The sequence below is a fragment of the Meles meles genome, chromosome 9 (assembly GCF_922984935.1).
Source record: "Meles meles chromosome 9, mMelMel3.1 paternal haplotype, whole genome shotgun sequence".
In the NCBI taxonomy this organism is placed as follows: Eukaryota; Metazoa; Chordata; class Mammalia; order Carnivora; family Mustelidae; genus Meles; species Meles meles.
The window spans coordinates 24,004,285-24,025,804 of NC_060074.1; the positions used below are offsets into that span (position 1 = coordinate 24,004,285).

A 21,520-nucleotide genomic window follows, 5' to 3' on the forward strand; every position below is an offset into this window, starting at 1 on the left:
CTTATTATTCATTAGCTACGAAAACTGTAAATAAAATGGGCATAAGGCAGTTACACTTGTCAAACACCTATCATTACTAGCAAGTTGTGGAGAAGAGGTCAAGGGCAAACAGTACATTAGCTAAAGTCATGCTGTTCTGATTTTATATCCTAATTTTAAACCTCACCCCAACTCTGCATCAGAGGCACTAAACCACTAAGCTACAGAGGTTAGATCTCTTTCTACACCATAAATGTGTTCTCAGTGAATTGCATTTTTACTAAATGCCAAGTGGAAAACCATTATAATTAAGATATTATTTTCCAAAAAGAAAACCCTCACCATGTCAGTCCTACCCAGAAGTCTTTAATCATTGGATAATGATGTGATCTATTATTAATCAATTAAGTTTCTAATTCTCATATTTTCCAGCTGTAGGGTTTAGATAACACCATTTCCTTCCAGATAGTTAATCCCATTCTGAACACCTTATTGATCTATATTATGCACATACAGCCATAGAACGAAGGCAGTTAATCCAACCAAATAAAGGTAATTTGGACTCAATAATATACTTGTTTCCATTTTCTCTTTAGATTCTAATCTATCATCAGAACTTTTGCGTAGATATATCAATTTTATTTTCTAAAAAATTATAACATGATTTTTCCACTCAAATAACAACAACCAAAAAATGTATATCCAAAGCAACCTAGGAACTAAAGAAATGAGATTTGATTGTTATTATAAAGCATTCCCTTTCCTAAGTACTCAGAGACTATTAAATCACCATGATAATCAACCATAATAATTAAAATACTATTAAATATAATGTAAAATCAAATAGAAAAAAAATAAAGTTACCATTATAAAATAAATTTATAAAACACCACAATTGATTTGTGAAACAGTGAAATTTATAGATGTCAAAATTCTTGGTTGTTTAATGGAAAATATTCTAAATGTTATAATAATCAAGGGGTGCCTGGGTGGCTCAGTGGGTTAAGCACCTGACTCCTAATTTCAGTTCAGGTCATGATCTTGGGATTGTAAGATGAAGCCCTGTGTTGGGTTCCAGGCTTAGCGGGGAGTCTGCTTAAGATTCTCTCCTTCTCCCTCTGCCCTCCCCCACTCATGTGTGCTTGTGCGCTCTCATTCTTTCTAAAAAAAATAAATAAATAATAAATATATACACATAAATACCGTAACAATCAGGTCAGAAAAATAAACTTATTCTCTAGAAGGCAAGAAATAACTTGAGGCTGAGTTGACATTCCTTATATTTTGAATAATATCTTATGAACCATGTCTTATAAGTATAAAAACCATACACAAATATTTATAATCTACAAGCAATAACAATTAATTGTGCCAGAAAATAGCTAAATGCTTTATATAAGTTATTGTATTTACTTCTTAAAACCTTATAAAAGGTTTAACTTCTTAAGGTAAAACCTTAAAATCTATTATTTGAAAGTGAGGTAAGTGAATGTAGAAAATCCAAAGAATATTCCCAAGGTCACACAGTTGAAGAACAATCAAATATCAGCAATTCCTAAGGCTTAACTTTAAAGAAGCAGCGCCAGGAGTCAAACCCAAGTCTATGTAACTTGAAAGTCAGTACTCTTAACCACGTCCACTGGCTCTCACCTCAAAGTATAAGAAAAGCTGCAGCCGCAGGGACGGCTATGTTCCAGAGAAGACAGGTACTCAATATTTGCTTTAAATGGAGTAAATAAATGAATAAAAAGAAGGAATGAATGTCTTATGTAAGGAACACCAAGCCAAAAAGCCATAAGACAAGGTTAATTCAATGTTCTGATATTCTCTCCCCAGGTGACCATGGGCCTCAATACACAGATTTCTAAAATATAGGCTTTAGAATGGTTATCTCAATATAAAATACTGTTTTTACTATACAGGTGTGTGTGTGCACACATACACACACACAGAATTCTATTTATGGAAGGCAAAGGACAGGAACTCAATTGGCCTTTGAGCCTACATTTGTCATCTACTATGTTCCTGACTCTGCTGTGGCTATGTGGGTAACCGGTACAAATGCTACACAAGTCTGTGTTGGGAGAAGAGACAAACAAATAAATTAGATAATTTTAGGCACTAAGTAAATATAGCAAAGACAATAAAATAGGGTAATGTCATAGAATGTATGTGAGGGGCTTACTTACCTGGGGTGCTCAGGAAGAGCCTTTCCAAGGAGGAAACAGTTGAATTGAGAAAAGAAAAGAAGGAGGCTTTCATGCAAAGTGATGAAGGACGAGTATTCCAGACAAAAAGAACAGTAAATACAAAGAGCCTCAAAGGAATGAATGTGCCATCCCCAAGAAGAAAGATAGAGGGTATTCTGAAGGTTTTGTGAACAGGAAGAATGAAGGAAGAGGGGTTCAGTGATGGAGGCAGGGACCACAACCTTTAGGATCTTGTAGACTTTGGAAGGAATTTTAATTTTAGTCTACTCTCAGTGGAAAACTTTTGTGTTTAAAGCAATGGATTGCTATAATCTGATTTAGTTTTAGAAAGTCCAGTTCTGCCTATTTGGTAGATTATGGGGAACAGAGGAGAAGGAATGGAAGCAGGAAGGCCAGATAAAACTTTTTGCAGTATCTTAGGCTTAGGAAATTGATAAACGATGGTAGCTCAGACCAAAGTCGTTGAAGTGAACATGGTGAGAATTATGTACATTCGGGATGTATTTTTAGATGTGGAGCCAATGTTTTCTGAGGGACTGGACTTGCAGTTTGAGAAAAGGAACAATACCACATACAGATTTGAAAGTCAAAGCATCATCAGTATCTAAAGAAATAAACTGAGAAAGAGACGAGGACGGGCAGATGGAGACATAAGGGCTGCGAGATGAAGGTGAGCACCAGATGTTTGCTGTTCACTGAGTAATTGGCAGCCACTGATTATGGCACTTCTAATGAAGCCATTCCTTCTCTACATTGTTCTCTTGGAGGCAGTACACACTTCTCACATTTCTACCCAAAGTTTCTAGCTTTTTGATTTCAACTAACTGGATCATTTCCTTTAACTCAATAGCCAGTAACCTAGAAAATCAAAGCACATGATAAAAGTAGAAACTTGATAATAAATACTAATTTCTAAGCCCAAGGTCTCATAGGCAACAGAGAAATAAAAACACAGAATTCAAAGCACGAGGAGCACTGTAAAATAATAAAACACTATTATAAAGTGATAAATACCATGAATAGACATCAATCGCCAGCAATGTATCCATCCAGATACATGATCCTGAAAATATATTAACATCCAAAATATCCATGAACTCCACACTTGAAAAGGAACCATTTGGAGGAGTGAAGTTTGCCACCATCCCGAAGAGCCACCCAAGTAGGTAACAATGCTCATTAACTGATTAAAAACGAACTTGCTAGCAGCCAAAAATATTTCACAGCAATTTAAATCCAACCACTCACAAAACAAAGAGGAAAAAGATGGCGAATAGAAAAATCACAGATTGATTACCACCAAGGGTTCCTTTCCAGCATAAAAATGCAGATAACCTATTATCGTTAAATTCCTACTATATAGATACAAGAACTTTCATTTTAGTTAGGATTAAGTACATTGTTTTCCTATATGTGCCAGTTAAATATAATGGACTTAATTTACAGAATCTTCTGTCAAGAGAATTACATTTCACGAGCTTCCAAATAATATACAATTTTGTTGTAACTTAAAAAATAAGTAAACTCAAAGGTAGAGAAGTAATAAAAAGACAAGAAGAAAATCTTTTACAATGTAAATATGGAGATTTAGTATTCTCCAGGCTATTAAATATACTGTCTTAATTACAAACAAATGTTGCCAAAACTAGATAACCATTGCTCATCTAAAATTTCTTGGACACATTAAAACAGGATTTCATGAAAGGATTCAGACAAAAACTGGAAAAAAAAAAACTTTGTAAAGATTGTGTAACTGATCCTAGGTACTATTATTATACATCATACACATCAACAAATGTGATAATTAACACAGGTATACTAAGAAAATTGAAGTTTGGCCTCACAATCTAGCATAAGCAGAAGTGTGTACAGTTTCAAGGAAGAGTCATTTGATTGGTAAGTTTTTGAATGATCTTTGCGACTGAGCTACTGGATAAGAGTTCACTGAAACAACAGCAATATGATATCCCATTTTTCACATGTGTCTAGTAAATGGGCATGTTTATGATTTGGAAGATCTTAGATCATGAAGATTAGAAATCTTCAAAATAATAATAGTAATAATAACTTTATAACTATAGACTTTCTAAATAATACCAACAAATAACCAAAATGTCTTGGGGTGAATTTCAATTCTATATATATATATACATTCTGTACAGATCTTTTAAAGTCTTTTATAAAACCTATCTCTATATTCTAGAGATCGTGACATTGGCCTGAAAAGATGTATTTTTATGAAGCCATGTGAAACTTCTAAGTACTTGAAACTTTTAGTCCAATGTAGTATTCTGCAGTATTCTGCCTGAATGTGTTGAGAAGAAAGAGTCTAAGCTAGTGCTAACTTTAGACCATTTATTTTAAAACTGCTTTGTGGGTAAAAAGACTAGCTGGGTGATTTCGTCTCTGGTATCCACAGCACACACAGTGCTGAAGTGACCAAACCTGTGGGGGTCAATCTGAGTAATAACTTACAGGAATAACTGAGATATGTCTCTAACGTATCTAGTCAGATAAACCACACCTATTAACTTCATAATGTATTTAAAAATTAACAGACAACTTTCTTATTTGAGAGACTACTATGTGTAAGACACTGTGCTAGCTAACTTCTATAGAAAAGAGTAACTGATATTTCTTGAATTATTTCTCAAAATGTGTTAGGGCAGTATGATAGAAGCTTTAACAAAAGTTATTTTACTAATCTTCACAATAACCCCAAGAGACAAGTATCAATTTTCCCTCATTTACAAATGAGGGAGTGAAGGCTAACACACAACACAGCTAATATAAATTCAAACCCGTTCATCTCAGTCTGCTATCCTTGGGCTGCAGAGAATATGTCATTTCCCTTGCCCTCAAGGAGTTTCCAGTCACACAGAGGAGATAAGATGAACACAGGTAAGGGAGTCTCAGTAAAACAAGATAGGAAGTGATAAAGACTTCTTGTTTTTAAAGAAGAAATTACTTCTGGATAATAAGGGTCATTTGGTTGAAAGAGTGATTGTACTGTCACTGTGTTAGTAGTAACCCTGACCCAAGAAAAGTTAAACTTGGACATGAAAAGCAAATTGTGTATCTTTAAACGATCTCATTGGGATTTACAAAGATTTCTGCGCCTTTTAACCAAATGACCTATGAGTAGCCAGTTTATACATACTCTGCTATAAAATCTTTTAAAAAGAATATCCACTTTTCTCCTTGATTGTCCACACAATTAAAGGGGAAAAAATGGATCAGACTAGGGCCTGATACATAGTTGAGAATTCCAGATATACAACAGAGCGATGCATTCTGATGTAGGACACACAGCACCATGAGTATGGAATTCACGAAATTACAGAACCATATTGGGAATTCACCAACACATTAGTAAACAAGTAAAGAAATCCCTGCTAAAAGATCACTCTGGGCCAGGTCAAGAGGGAAACACACCCTACAGTCAAGTCCTTCTGAACTGCCATCCTCACACAAATGAAAGGCATCACTACTGCGTAATTACCATTTCAATTATAATCCTCACAAACAGAGCAGGTTTATTTGTGATTCGCTTTAATTAGGTAATTTTAGTTTCATTTCTTTAGTAATTGATTTGAATACAACAGAATTAATAATTGCCTAATATCTGCACACACATTTCTTTTGAAACAAGGACTATCTGACAGCACTCAGACAGATGAAGAAAAAAATATCTTGTCAATGATGCAGATATCTTGTATTTTATTGGCAATGCTTTTCACTCTTCTTTTTTTTTTTTTTACTATTATTACAGTTGTTGATTAAAAGGGATCTCACAGCATGTCCTTCCTAGAAGACTGTTTCATATAACATGTTTGTGGGATCTATTTCTCAGTTACTTGATTCAAGTTTTTTTTTCTTACACTCTTTTTCTCTAACAATAAAATAATAGCTACCATTCTAGTTTACTTCGACGTGCTAGTCACCATTATGGAGACTTTATCTATATTCTTTCTAAAGTTCACCACTCCTTTGACAAGGCAGATATTAGCACCCCTGTTTTATAAACTGAGGTGCTGGGAGAAGAAATATCTGACTAGGGGTCACAGATTTGACATATAATACCAGGGCTCATTTTTATACTATGGAGGAAGGGGAAGGAGAAAATTTAGTTAATCCTGTAATTCTAAAAAAAAATATATATATATGCTTATTTTTTTCTAGAGACAAATAAAATGCTTAAATATTGCCAGGAAGAATAAATTCCTCAGGGACTGCTTAAATAAATATTTAAGTTAAAGTTTTAATGAGCACATTGTATGTTAGATGTGAAAGCATTTCAAATAGCATAAAGTGTCTTAAAAATAAAATGTTACTTAGGCTTAAAAAATAGGCTTAAAAACAGTTTGTTTTCTTAAGCAAGTTAAACATATACCCTGATCTTGTTTTTATTATTTATGGGCTTAGCAAACCTTTCATTCAACAATAATACATGTGTAAACTTCATCTCATGTCTGATAAATTTTTACTGCAGTATTATCACAAGGTTAATTTTAGAAGAGTGTTCCAGTGGGTAAAAGCCAACCTGGGAATTCTAAATCTCTGACAGAGAATGCTCTTAAGAAAGTCTTTTAAAACACTCAGTGCTGTGTCTTAGATACTTCAGGAGGAAAATGGAAAAACAACAGATCAGAGAACAAAAACTAGATGCAAAACCCCATCTCATCTGCTCAATATCAAGTTCCTTCTTCATTGCCACCTCCCAAGGGGGAAAAAAAAAAAGAAAGCAGAGAAAGTTCTTACTGTTTCTGACAGGACTACAGCTCTCCCTAACTCCCTAAACCCTTTCCCACTGAAGTGAAGTAAAAACGCAGCTGAGGGACAGGAACAAAGTTTACTGCATTGGTGATAATTCAGAAATACAACCAGTTAAGGTGTCTCTCACACACAGCGTATTACACAATCACTTCTGCAAAAGATAAAAGGAATAGATCAGTCGGAAGTGGGACCATCAGTAATACCACTGTTTAGGACAGTAAGCAACTTATTCTCGTTCTACCAACCTCCATACTGCTCCCATCCGCCCATCTCTCCAGACGGAAACCGGTAGTTCTCCAGTCCTTCTAACAGTCCACCCCTATCATCAACTCTCTGCCTCTCAGATATCTGAAGAAGTAAACTTCTTTCAATGAATCTCAGTATTTATGATTTATCTTCTACCAGAAGCCATTCTCACCTCATTGCCACATCCCTCATCATTCAAACAGGCAGCTTCTTTAATTAGCTTATAAATTCAGATCTTTATTTATACTTTCTGAAAGAAGAAAAAAAGGAGGGAAAGATCCTATTTTTCACTTGCCCTAGTCCTCTCTCTGGTAGATCTAGGAACTCTAGTGGGCTTGCGGCTTGCCCCTCACTCCTGCATTTATCAATTTTATTTTCTTTCTTCTTGAATTAGCTCTTCTGTGTTCCCTTACACGTCACACCTCTGCTCTTCCCATTCATTTGCCTCAAGATATTTTCACAGGTCCTACTCCTATTAGCAATAAACCACAGTTGTCTTGCTAAAAAACAGTGTATCCTTAAAAGATTTAATGTAAACATTAGCAGCACTCAGTGGAGTTTTAAATTGATAAACATGAAAAAGAGACGAAGGCACTTTTTAAAGTAATCTTGATTATCACATACAGGGCACAAGTTTTAACTCACCCTACTCAGATTTATTTTGGTACCATAATGCTGTGTCTCCTTACCACTGCCAGAAGGACACTGATATGTACACTGTTTACAGCATCTCCTGCTATGAATGAATATCACTCATAAAAAAATGCAGAGTATATTACTTTATTTGGAAATTCCACTGTATTATAGCAATTAATACCTTCTATTCAGACTAAATTTAAAATAATATTCAAAGAGTCTATAGACTCTTTGAATATTATTCAGGGTATGAGAATACCCCCGGCTTCAGTAGTATCATGAACACCGGTAATCCATTTTCATGACTCTATAATATCTCTGAAATTTCAAGGATAAACTCATGTGATCAGAGCTATGACTAGTACTTTTACAGAAAAGCTTCTGACAAGCTTCTGACCTTACTTCTTTGAGAAGATGTCTGACTGAATTAGGTGTTTTGTCATTTTTTAAAATTATGCAAGTAAAAGATCCTTTGTGAAAGTTCCAAATAAAACAGAACTATTTGGGATAAATGATAAAATGCCCTGTTTACCCTCCCATACTCCAAAGTGAACTCTATCAACAGTGTGATACTTCTTTCATGTCCTTATTCTTTGCATTCACACGTACGCACATACACAAGAGTGCACACAAGGGCACATATGTCTTTAAAATACATATGGCACTTTCTTGTACATATAGTTATATGAAAGCAATTTTTAGTTACGCTTCTCTGAGTTGCTGAAAAAATAGTATCTCTTCAAATTTGTTACCAGCTATTGTATTCAAACTGTGAAACCAACTAAAACTACTCAAATTCATTAAAAAATTTTTATGCAAATAGCCTTACTATAATAATAATTTTGTAAAAATAATTCGCTTTAAATTGTGGGGGTTTTTCGGAGGGAGGGGAGAGAAGGGTGTTTCTTTTTTGTTTGTTTTTGTTTCCAAAATACTGAATCCGAAAACTGTCATTAGGTCATTAATGTGTCATAGTTCAGACAGACGGTGCTGTGTAATTCATATTTTGAGAATTTAAAAACAGCAGACACACAGAAAATACCTTTTTTCTAGTTTTCAGTTATGTCTAAACAAAATCTATTACTTCTCTCAAATATTTTGTGAACATTCAGCACTATAATAGAATTCATTTCATATTTCAAAACACTGTATTTGAATCACTGTTTTTAAAGTATTTGAATTTTAAAGCAATACCTAAAAACAACTAGGTTTTACTTGTTATAATATTTTTTTAAACAAGGATCTTTATGAAAATGACCATGACAGAAAATATTTCATGTAGTTGTAGAAAAAAATGACAACCTCTTTAGAAGTCAACCAGAAATGCTTCAAGTTAATTCAAGGGAAGCAGAGCAATGTGGCATCTGAGAACTTCAGAATATGACCAACCCCTGCATACAGATATCTCAGTAAGGAGAAAGTAGAGTTGACACAGCCAGGTGTAATAAGAACTATAACTTCCATGATAATAAGAGAGCGATGACAAAAATGTCAAAGGTGTAGACACCCAGAATGTTAATTTATTAGAACGTGACTTTACACTGATTAATTATATGCTCCTCAAAATATCTGGAGTGCATAAGAAAAGTTAATTGAAGCATTTCATTTTGTACATGCTACTAAAATTAGTTTTAAATAAGTGATAGAGAACGGATTTCAAAATTATAAGTATGTAGAATTCAATCTGTAAACTCTAAATGTGCTCTCTAAAGATGATAGTAACAAAGATGATGATGGTGACTGTAAAATATTCATGGAAACATTGACATTCACTTAATTCCACTCAACATGACTGTATAGAGTCAGAAAACTTAAAAGCTATTTAGAATCTCAGAAATCATCTTTTGGGGGCTAATCTGAAAATTACAAAACCTTTTTTTGAGTGAGGCATGATTAAAAACAACACATTCCCAGAGAAAATCACAAGTTAGGATTTCAGAACTATTTCAATACCTAAAAACTAAAGTTTTCAAATTTCCTCAAATAGGTTGGAAATACATTATTTAAATACATATGTGCAATATAATCCTAAGTATTTCCTTAATTCAACAAATAATGAGTAGGGGCTGAAGAGATAGATAGAGCATGGTCATTTTCCTCAAAGATTCATATCTGAAAAAATCCCCTGATTAGCCTCTTTGTAATCAATGTGTGGTCCCAAAGTAAAGCTGTATGGGGTAGAAGGAAGGTAGAGGGAGAGAGAGAATCTCAAGCAGGCTCCAAGCCCAGTGCAGAGTCTAAGCTGGATTTGGGGCTCAATCTCATGACCCTGAGATCATGACCTGAGCTGAAATCAAGAGTTAGATGCTAAAACAAGTCACCCAGGCACCCCAACAAATATTCTTAAATTCACATTCAGTAATTAAGATCACCTTCCTTATTAACGAAACTAAAATACTATAATTTTCTATAAGATCTCATTTGCTATCATCAGACTACTTTAATGATTTCATGAAACTGATGTAGTGTTTGTTTCTCTTGACCTATAATGAGGAGCACTTCTAGATCTCCAGCTAAATTAAGGTATCTTTCTTGGGTGGCAGTGCTATTTCCCATCTTTGTTTAGAACTGATTTTCAGACCTCTTAAATTGCTAACCCTATTACCTATCAACATTTCTTTGAATAGAAGTTTGAATTTATGGTAACAGTAGTTGGGGTATCCTTACAGGCATTATAAGGTTGTTCTTATAGGGTTAGGCTATAAAATCAACAATTAACAAATCTAAAGCAGGAATGTAAATTAACACTAAAGAAAATTGGTTGTAACCTGATTATATGTTTTTTATTTTCAAAGATTTTATTTATTTATTTGACAGACAGAGATCACAAGTAGGCAGAGAGGCAGGCAGAGAGAGAGAGGGAAGCAGGCTTCCTGCGGAGCAGAGAGCCCAATGCGGGGCTCGATCCCAGGACTCTGGGATCATGACCCAAGCAGAAGGCAGAGGCTTTAACCCACTGAGCCACCCAGACGCCCCGTGATTATATGTATTAATGTAAGTTAAAGACGAATCTGGAGGATTTAACCAAGGATGCTGAGGGGGAAAAAATGACTCCCCGTATTTTATCTGCACGTATATTCGTATATTCACGGAATCTAAATCCATCTCCATGCAGGGGAGAAGGAATTAGACAAAGGACTTAACCATAATGATACCAACGGCAATGCTATCTCTATTGGGAGTATATTAGCCTCTCTTAGTGGGATGCCACTAAACATTTGAATTACATAACTCCTTTTGTTCAGATCCTTTGCTCACCAAGTGACCTTTGCTGATCACCCAAAATGATCTCCTCAAGCCAAGTGGAGTGATTCAGATTCTCTATTAGTTGGTTGGGGTTTTTTATTTGTTTTATTTTTATCAAGATATAGACATAAATTGGCCTTCTGATTTTAAACACCAATTTTGTAAACTTGTTTAATGTAGGTCAATCCTGAGATATGGATCCACTCTAAGTGTGCAGCCAATCACGTTTCAGAACTTGCAAGGCTTATGGCCAAATCCTACATTATAAAAAAATATTTTTAAAATTTTTTAAAAGATTTTATTTATCTGACAGAGAGAGATAGAGAGATAGCACAAGCAGGGGGAGTAGCTATAGGGAGAGGGAGAAGAAGACTCCCACCTGCTACTGTCAGTGGGATCCCAGGACATGACCTGAGCAGAAGGCAGACACTTAACGGATTAACCAACTGGCCACCCAGGAACCCCTATAAAAATTTTTCTTGGGGAAATGTTATTCTGTGGGAACCTATCTTAGAAACTTATTGCATTTTTCTCTCTGTTTCATTGTGCATCTTCAAATTTATACACTTTTGAACACCTCTTGGCGGTAAAAGGTGAGAAGCAATCATTCATCTATAATTGATATAATTCATGGTAAGTATACCACACTTATTTGCTTCTAAATATAATAGGATTATTGATATCTCAAATAAAATATGGATTCATTTGGACCCTAAAGACAGATCCTTCTCTACAAAAACCCTCACCTATTTTTTGTGCCCCAGCATTAGCAGTGCATCACACAAAGTAACTCCTTAATAAATGTTTACCGGATCAATGATTGAAAGATGAAAAATATCTCTCTAGAGAGTTCTGAATCTCCATATACAGGAAATCTCAGATGAAGTATTTCTATCATTAACATTCACCTGGAATTCTACGGTGTCTTATGTAATCAGCACCTACATTTTTAAGATGGAGTTCTGTAATAGATATTTTGAGATAATAAATATACTAATTAGGATGTTTTTTATATCATACTATATCACACTCTAGGTAATTTTACCCCAACAGGCACAGTATTATAAGCTTAAAAAAATTAAGTAGGTACTAAATCATTTTCAAATAATATATATTGTATATGTACATTCATCCTAAAATTTTCAAAAAAGCTCTGAAAAAAGTATTAAGTATCTTGGCTATTAATGTGGCAGAACTGGCCAGCATGTAAATAACAAATCATTCCTCATATATCTTAAGTTATGTATTTATAAAGAAATAGGTATAGAATAAAGACATATCATTATAGTAGAATCACTGGAACACATGGTATACATTAGCTTTATGATTTTTTAAAAATAAATAACCATAAAAGTTAAGATATTAAATATGCCACAAAAATTTAAAGAGAAGGGCTGGTATATTTTGTTCAAAATTCGGTGAGTCAATCATATCAACTAACCCAACTTCTGAGGCTAGCAAAAAGGACTCCAATAAGCAGAGAAAAGTCACTAAAACTTATACATTTCAATACAGAATTTTGATTTAATGGCACAACAAGGAAAATAAAGTCACTGATCAAATGCTGGGACTTACTTAGATAAGAATTTTTTAGAAATACTAAACAATTGTTAAAGACAATAGCAAAGTAACCAAATCACCATCTACCTAGTAAGATTTCACTGATTAGGAAAATTCACACTCTAGTCTAATCTGTCCATAAGCCTAATCGCTCTCTTCTCCCAAATCTCTCAGGTGATTCAGACTCTCTGGATCCAAAATCAAACTAAAGTAAATCTTCTTCTGGAAACCTCTCCAATACTTCCTATCCTCCCTGATGGAACCTACTACCATTTTATCCAATAATCTAAGGATCGTCATCCGAACTTCCTTCTCTCCTTAACGCTACTATCCAAGTCCTATCCACTTTGAGCTATGAAATATTTCCCAAATCCTTCTCTTCCTTTTTGTCCCCATTACCACTAGCTCTCACAACTCCTCTCTCAACCACTCCAATAGCTGTTAAAAAATATTCCTGCCTCTAGACAGGTCCCCATCCACAACTTTTTTCCCAGCAGTACAGCCAGTGTGATCCCATGACAATCAAAAGACAGAAGTCATCTGCTCTGTTAAATCCCTTGGCTTCCTTGAAAATGAAATCCAAGTTATCTCCTATACAAGATATTCCATTATCTTGCCCTGATTAATTGTCCAGAGTCATCTCTGGCCTCACATCCTAGACACCAACCTCACACTCTAGAAAAACTAACCTGCTTTTATTTCACAGAATATGTGTTATTTCCCAGCTCCCATTGTGGATGTGTCCTTTATAATGAGAAAGCCCTCCACTTATCTCCTAAATCCTATTCCTTCAATAAGTTTCAGCCCAACCAGCCTCTCTCTCTAGGAGGATTTCCTGAACTAGAACCACTGTATCCCCATAATAATCAGAACACTAAACATACCATAGTATAATGCCCTGCTTAAATGTCTTTCAAACTAGAGCATGAGCTCCTGGAGAACAGTGTACTCAATCACCTTGGGATCCGCCTTGCAGTGCCTGACACATTAAAGGTAGCCTATAAATCTGCTGAATTAATCAATTAAAATGATACAGCAACATGGGAAACAGCTTGAAGTGATAATTATATATTTTAAGCTCACTTCAAATTTAAAACAAATCAATTACCACAAAATGTACAATTAACACAATCAGGCTCGCAGTGTGATTAGATACCATCAAATAAGAATTTATGGTACTACCAGAAGCATCAAGTGAGATGAAATTTTAGATGCAGACCTTCTAAGAAAGGACGGATTATAGATATGAATAGGTTTATCTATTAAGTGAATTTTTTCTTTTACCATTCTTAATGACTGGTATCGTTGGAACACCAAAGGTAAGCAATGATTTTCTTTACATACAACCAAAAACATAAAACTATACTCAGGAACACTGAAACTCTATAAAAAGAATTTCTAACATACAGCCAAATTCCACTTCTTTGTTAACCAAAATCTTCATAGATGTTAAGTAACAGAAAGGCTTTCCTTTAATTTTTACTCTAAATTATTAGAAATCCCTGTCTCTGTTCCACATAGTAAAAAGGAAAAACCAAAAGACCTGACTTTCAAGCAGAAATAGATTTGAAAACAAACTCTTTTTATTATGAGTCACTGATGGATGATAAAGTAACCTGACTGCTCTGAGTGACAGCGGCAGTGATTCTTTCCTGGATCTAAGCGTGCACCAGGAACCGTGTTCAGTATTTGGTGTGTATTACTTCATTTACAGCAGTCCGTTGATGTAGGTATGACTTAGCCCTATTCTACAGATGAGGAAACTGGAGCTCAGAGACATGAAATAACATGCCTAAGGTCACAAAGCAAGCTGATGGCAAAGCAGGAATTCTAAGACAAGCACGTGTAACTCCAAAGCCCATATTTTTAACCACTTAAAATCTGTTGCTTCTGTGCCTCACTTTTCTGTATTATTAAAATGGAGTATGGACTCCCCAATCAACTTGGGAGTCCACTTGGGGTTCTCCCTCTTCTCTCCCCACTCTCTTGTGCCCCCACCCCCCAAAATAAACAAATGAACAAACAAATAAAATCTTTAAAAAAAATGGAGTAACTACTTCCCTCACAGAGCTGTTGGGGAGACTAAGTGAAGTAACATGAATGCATCTAGATAGTGCTAGACTTCCTATACATACTCAGTAAATTATGCTCCCTGTCCTTTTCTCACTCCACTGCTGATTAAACATTTATAGTAAGAAATCTATAGATCCTAAATACTCCTTACCTCTCTCAAAGCATAGATACTCTGAGTCTTAATTCCAAGAGGAAAATATTACTAGATCAATAAATATACTGGACCTAAACAGACATAAAGGGAAAAATCAAAGAAAGACAACACAATCTACCTAATTTTATGACTACGGCCCTGCTATTGATCTTTCAGAACATTATAAGATCAAAATTTATCAATATTTAAAGTTAGGAGAAAAGAGCATAGGACCCAGAGATCTCAATTCATTACAGCTTGAAGGAAGACTCCCAAAAGAACCTAACCAATCATGTTATATTAAAAAAAAAAAAAAATGTACTTCCAGTAGGGAAGACAGATTTGGACAAAGACAGAGACAGTAAGGATAACACTTCTACAGTAAGTTGCCTTGTTTGTTGAAGACAGGACGTCATTCTTATGTTGAAGTAACCTAAAAATGCCAGGAGGGGGAAAAGAGGAGCAAAGAAAAATATAGCAATTCTGCTGTTAATTCCTTGCACACACACATTTCCTTTAGTTTAATTTTGCTTTGTTTTACTTTTGGTTCATAACCACAGTATTTACTGTGATAAGTGTAAAGAAATCAAATCAAACTTTCCTCTTAATTTCCCAACAAGTAAAAACTAAATGTATGTTGGGTATACACATAAACCTAAGTACAATTCAAAGCATAGTGAATTTTTATATCAAGCCCATCTGGTGTTATATTAGGGTGTATCCCACGGAAATGCAACCAAGGGTGACTGCCAAACTCAGCTACAGAAGACAATTCAAAAAGCTGGCGAGTCCCATAATACAAATGATATTTTAAAAAGTACAAGAGAGCATCTACTTAACAAGATTATCTGCTATCACTCCACCCTAATAATAACCCTCCTTTACTTCTGTAAGACAGTTTTGTCACTAAAACATGGGTCAGTATTGCACATGGTGGGCACCCTGAGATAATGACATTATAGCGAGATATCAGTTAAGTGATCTAACTAACCCACAAGGTAATATCACAGTTTCATGTCCCAATCCTGACAATTCCATCCTTCTGTTAGGGGACATCAAAGGCCAACTGATCTCTTCAGACCTCCATTTCCACATAAGAAAAATGGAAATTCTAATATACTTCTGCTTCCCTAGGCTCTAAAAATGGAAACTTGCTGAGAAAAAAAATTAATGTGAAGCACTCGGAAAAGAATAAACTAGATTCCCTGACCTGATTATTGGTCAGAGTCCTGTAAAACTAGAATTACTACTTCTTCCAATTCCATACATGCCACCTGGCTATCAAACTGACTGGTGAATAGTATTGACTGGAAAGTTGATCCATGTAAAAACTTTTAAAGTAATAGCAACAAAATTTATGTCACAATGTATCTTCATCCCATTAACTATCTCCAAGGAAAATGTACTCATTGGCATTATAAAAGTAGAAGATAAAGATTAATTATAAATTTCTGAACCTGAATTTCTTAAAATAGTAAGCAGCATGTATAGATAGAACAGTTTGAAACCGATACTGCAGCAACAATGCAAGAACTGGAACTGAGCTAACCCAGAAACATAAGGAATCACAAAGTAAGTCTCATCCGATGGGCCAAAATACAATATGGATTATTTTTATATTGTTCTGTCTGAGTTCTCTGTCTCAGATTCTTAACTTCCAGAGTCTATTTTTAAAATCACTTAACACTGTGTATTTCCAGTAGCCATCAAGGCATATACTGTCATCCCTGACACCAAAGATTGTCAGCAGACTCAATATGTACACTAACGATCTCAGGCAACACTGCCCATCTTCTTATCAAAGGGATCTTACTCCATAAGAAAAAGTCTAAAGCTCTCCAAGAAAATTCATTCTAAAACATAGGAAGAAGTTACTGTAAAATGTTAAGATCGGTATTACCATTTACTTTTTAAGATTTTACCTTACACACTAAATTTTAAAACCAAAAGCTGTCAGATATTATAACATTTTTTAGTTTTTCCCCAAGTCACCGATGCTCTTTTCTAAAGCACTGTCAAATAATGATAACGGCTGTCATTATTTTTTATACAATAGCTGGCAGCAAGTTGTACAGACACCCTTCTTCTTAGAATAGTCATCAAATAACCCAAACAAATGACTTGGACCTTGTGGTAAAACTGACCCCTTTCCCAAAACCAAAATAAATGGGCTATCACAGGTTAGAGACACTTTACAGCCAGAATGTTACTTGATTAAAAAAAAAAAAAAATCAAAAGTTTTACTTCTTTTATTTTTTTTCTAAGCTGTTTTAAAATAACTTTCCCCCTCTTACACATACAGTCTTGCCCTCTCTTTGCTTTTCCTGGAGGCTATCTTATTCTATCATAAAGGTGTTTCCATTTACTTTTGGCTTGAATACTTTCAATCAAAATCACAATTCTGTTTTTGGACACAATAGCCCTCCAGGAAGTATATTTGAAGATATTAAAATTTTTTTTTCCAGAAAATAAATAAGCTATTTTCATTTGACAAAGTTCAACAATGCATTTAAATGGATTTAGGAAAACCAATCATCACAGACACAAATGATTTGACAGCAACCCCCCCCAACTCACACGAATTATTCCAAGTTACAGAAAAACATTTGAGTGAACCAATTTTAGGTCTCTTGTTCTAAGTAAGAGACAAGAGTCCCTCTTTACAACTATTTGCTTGGGCAATCTAAAATGCTGATATTCTCCTAGATCTAACAGAAAGGAAAAATGGGTATCTTCTCCATCTAACACCGAACTGGGTAACCTAGATACTGTAAAGAGAGGCTACATAAAGGATGCAACAGACAGCTCTGAAGAGAGAGCCAAATATTTCACCTGCAACTCTTCGGAAAAGAACACGAAAACGCATGCAGCTTAGCCAAAAACCGTATCAACATGGAATTGCCACAGGCTAGTAAGTTTGGGGGAAAAACAAAACAAAACAAAACAAAACTCTACCAAACGTAATTTTACTGTTATTGGTTCGGTGAGAAAAGCTCAAATGTGAAAAGCACAGCTCTTGTTTGTTCAAATTGATCATGCCCACACTCTGCGATGTTTACTTAAAATAAATGGGTGAACTGCTTTTTTGAAGAGCACTTGCAAAACCAGAATCAAATTCACAAGGAAAGGAGCCAATTAACAAGCATTTTCCTGCTGATATTCTAGTGGTGGCTAGGGGATGATAGCTAAAAGTCTACGATTATTCAAAGTTTCTCAAGTTTCCAAAGCCGATAGCTAAATATTAAGCTAAGAGAAATTTTCCTACCTATCTTTACTCTTTAGGAAATGAAACAAAAATTATCAGAGAAATAAAAATCTATTCTAACAAGGAACTAATAACATTAAATGTTAAAATATAAAAATTGTACTGCCTACACTGAAGCAGTAGTATAACTTTTCTCAAATTATAGCCAACTAGCCAAAAAATAAATTAATGCTCCAAGATCCATCATAAGAGGTTAACACTATAATTTAATATACATTCAGTCACTCACTATTAATTTTTCTTTCTACATGATAAAGGAGTTTTAACAACTTCCAGAATGAAATCTCCTAGGAAATACTTCCCATTAATAAAAAGAAAACTTTTATATAAGTAAATTCATATAGTTCAATCAAAAGTTCAAATCAATAGCTAGAATCACTTAACGTTAATGAACTACAAAATGTATCCAGTAATACTTTATATACTTTTGCTTATACTTCAGAAGTCTTTACTATTTACAAAGCTAGTAGCTTTAGAATAAGCTCAAGTTTTGAGAACTATTAAGAGGGAAATGGAAAGAAAATGTGTTCTTTCTGGGTAGTCAGAATTAACTTGAGAATATGTTCATAGTTTAGCAGCTGATTCAGTTTCCTTTAGTTTTTAAATCTTTGTTTTAAAAAAAAGGAAAGAAACTGCCTTTCTTTCACAGATCACCCAAAGAGAAAACTTTAAAATTAAGTTATATTTACATAGAAGTCAGATGCCCTTTCTAGACAAGAATCTAACACATACAAAAGTATAAGGGAAACACAAGATTTCAAATTATGTTTGAAGAGGAGTAACAGACCATTTGCACTTAATAACTAAACATTATAATTAAGAGAAAACCAACCAAAATCTTAATGAAGTACTTTGTCTTCTGTCACGGACAGCATATAAGTTGCTCTTTTATTACACAAAAACAATGTTTACTGCATCAATGAATGACTCTTTCTCAAAAATAGTAGCCCAAACTTGTCTATTCCTGCAAGTTAAAAACATCCTTCCTAATTTTCACAGCTCTTCTCTGGACAGTCTAAAACAAAACACTTTCACTTTGTTAAAGAAATGGATTTAAATCAGGTCCATAAATTTTCAATTACACTTCACTTCCAATGCTTTGGAGGAGAAATTTGCACATAGTTTTAAAAAAAAAGAAAAGTAACACTGCAACTCTACCACTGATGGATTAGCTCTGTACCAAGGCAATATAAAATTCTTTCTTTTTTTTTTTCTATGAAGAGTCCTTTGGAAGTGACTTGTTTCCACATTCTTTTATCCAACAACAACAACAACAAATCTAGTCATAAACCTGGCAAGTCAAAACAATAACCAGCAAAGTCTAACATTTCTTACCTGATACAGGTAAGCACCAGCTCCCAAATGCCACCTTGGGATAGGTCAGACTAGTAAGCAGGCTCATGTTTTATGATACTAGAATGAATAGGAATAAATCTGGGTTGTTCTTTCTTTAGCAAAATCTATGGCAGCAGCTACACCACAATAGGAGAGGACCCTAAAGACCTAACAAATTCAAGTGTGTCGCTAGAGAAATAGGAAAAAAAAAAAAATCATAAAATGAAGACTTACTGCTTGTCATGTGACCTGGTGAGGCATGCTGTCCATTGGGTGTGCTTGAGGTGAGGTCAATTGCCATATTGGAGTGCTCCCTTTCAGGTGAAAGCTCATTGTCACCTGCTTTCACAAAATAAAATCTTTTGGTCTCTGTTCATTGTCACATAAAATCTAATTACCAGCTTTGCTTCACACATGCAGAGGCATGCATAGCCTTGAAATTTTAATGTTACATATTTTCCCCTTAAAAGAACTCTAATTTAGAAATATATAGCAAATGAATGAAATAATGAAAAACCATGACCAGCCCACCAAAAAAGAAAAATTACAAAATTTGATTATCACAATAATCTTAACTGTAAAATAAGGGCAATTAGAAGAGTTGATTTCTAAAGTATTTTTCTGTTGAAAAAATAAGTTTTCTTTTAACATCTAATTTAACCATTAAGCACAGAGTATTTATAGTGAGCATTTTCCAAAACGTTATCAGAGAGCTGGATGTTTAAAAGGAAAGTTGGCTAAAAAAAAAAAAAAAAAAAAAAAAAAGGTCAACTTCAGGAGCTTTCACATTATGTGTCAGAAAAATTAGGTTACAGAGTAGTAAATATTCAGTACACGCCATATTAGTAGACATATATGTAACCTGGCTTATTCTAAACTGAGAGTAAAGTAAATGAAAAAACTCCAGTGCAAAAGCATTGATCTGCTAAGCTACTTACTACTGACCAACATACTATCATTAATAGAGAGTTAGGTATATTCCTGTATTTCCTTCGTTTTGGCTCTAAGCTATTATTTCCTCAAATTCATTTAAAGGTGAAATTGTGAACAGACAGAAAATAAGAGTATAGAATTCTTGATGAAAATGTAATTCAGAAATAAAATACAGGTAACAAATGTAATTTTATTACCAATAACAAATTAATGAAAATGAATACTTACACGTTATATAGCCATCAATAGTCTCTGTTTCCATAGTCAAAGTGCAGTGCTGCAATACAAAAGATGATACCCTTAACACAATGATTCCTTTCAGTATCTGCCATTAAATGCTTAACTTATTTGAAGCTCCAAGCGGTTAGCCCATGTTGCTGCTCCTGCAACCTGGGCCCAAGAAACATACTACAGTGTACTGTATGTGCTCATTTGCAAGTCACTGAACTCTTTCTGCAAATGATCTGATTCCTGCTGGAGATAGGATAGGAAAGATAAGTGTGCTGTGAGATGGGCTGTAGCGAGAAAGGAATAACTCTCTTAATCAGAATTTACTTACAGAAAAAATAGTGAGGGTACACCTCAAATGTGCCAGCTTTCACTGGGATTTAAGTATTTTACCATTCACTACTTCCCACAATCACACTGCAGTTTGAGGACTTCCCTGGTATACAGATAGCTCTATTCACAATTGTTGCAAGTTGGTTCATCATGTTCTAATAGGGAGGGGGGAGGACAAACAAACATAAGAAAACAAAACAAAACAAAAATTTAGTGCCCCAGTGTGTCTTGAAAGTCTCTGCAGCAGTCGCCCTACTCCCAGACTTGTATTGACATTTTAGCCTACACTAAGTTCTGTGTAAGCACCTGTTCAATGTAACCTTAATTTCCTGCCAGACCAAGGTTGGATACAAATGCCAAACCAAGTTAATACATTCTGATTTTTAAAATTTCATAAACTTTTTGCTCTTAGGAAGGGGATCACTTTTTTAAAGTTTGGGGAATTATTTTCATGCACCAATGACACAAAACAAGAACTTAATTCTCAGAAACAAAAGTAAATTGTATGAGATGACACCCCCTAGCTTTGATTTCACATAATGAAAAGATCGATAAGCTAACTGTATT

General features: G+C 34.6%; 1 protein-coding gene across 7 annotated transcripts in view; it reads right to left on the bottom strand.

Moving 5' to 3' along the window:
• Positions 1–21,520, bottom strand: part of IKZF2 (IKAROS family zinc finger 2) — a 157,814-nt gene that overhangs the window by 133,217 nt on the left and 3,077 nt on the right. For 6 of the 7 annotated variants that reach the window (XM_046019252.1, XM_046019251.1, XM_046019253.1 and 3 more), the window contains exons 2-3: positions 20,621–20,669; positions 19,694–19,798 (exon numbers count right to left, since the gene is read on the bottom strand). In XM_046019252.1, coding sequence (XP_045875208.1) covers positions 19,694–19,798; positions 20,621–20,654 — 139 coding nt within the window. In that variant the 5' untranslated portion in view covers positions 20,655–20,669. Of the gene's footprint in view, positions 1–19,459; positions 19,613–19,693; positions 19,799–20,620; positions 20,670–21,520 lie in introns of those variants that run through there. The other variant, XM_046019254.1, reaches the window with a different exon arrangement.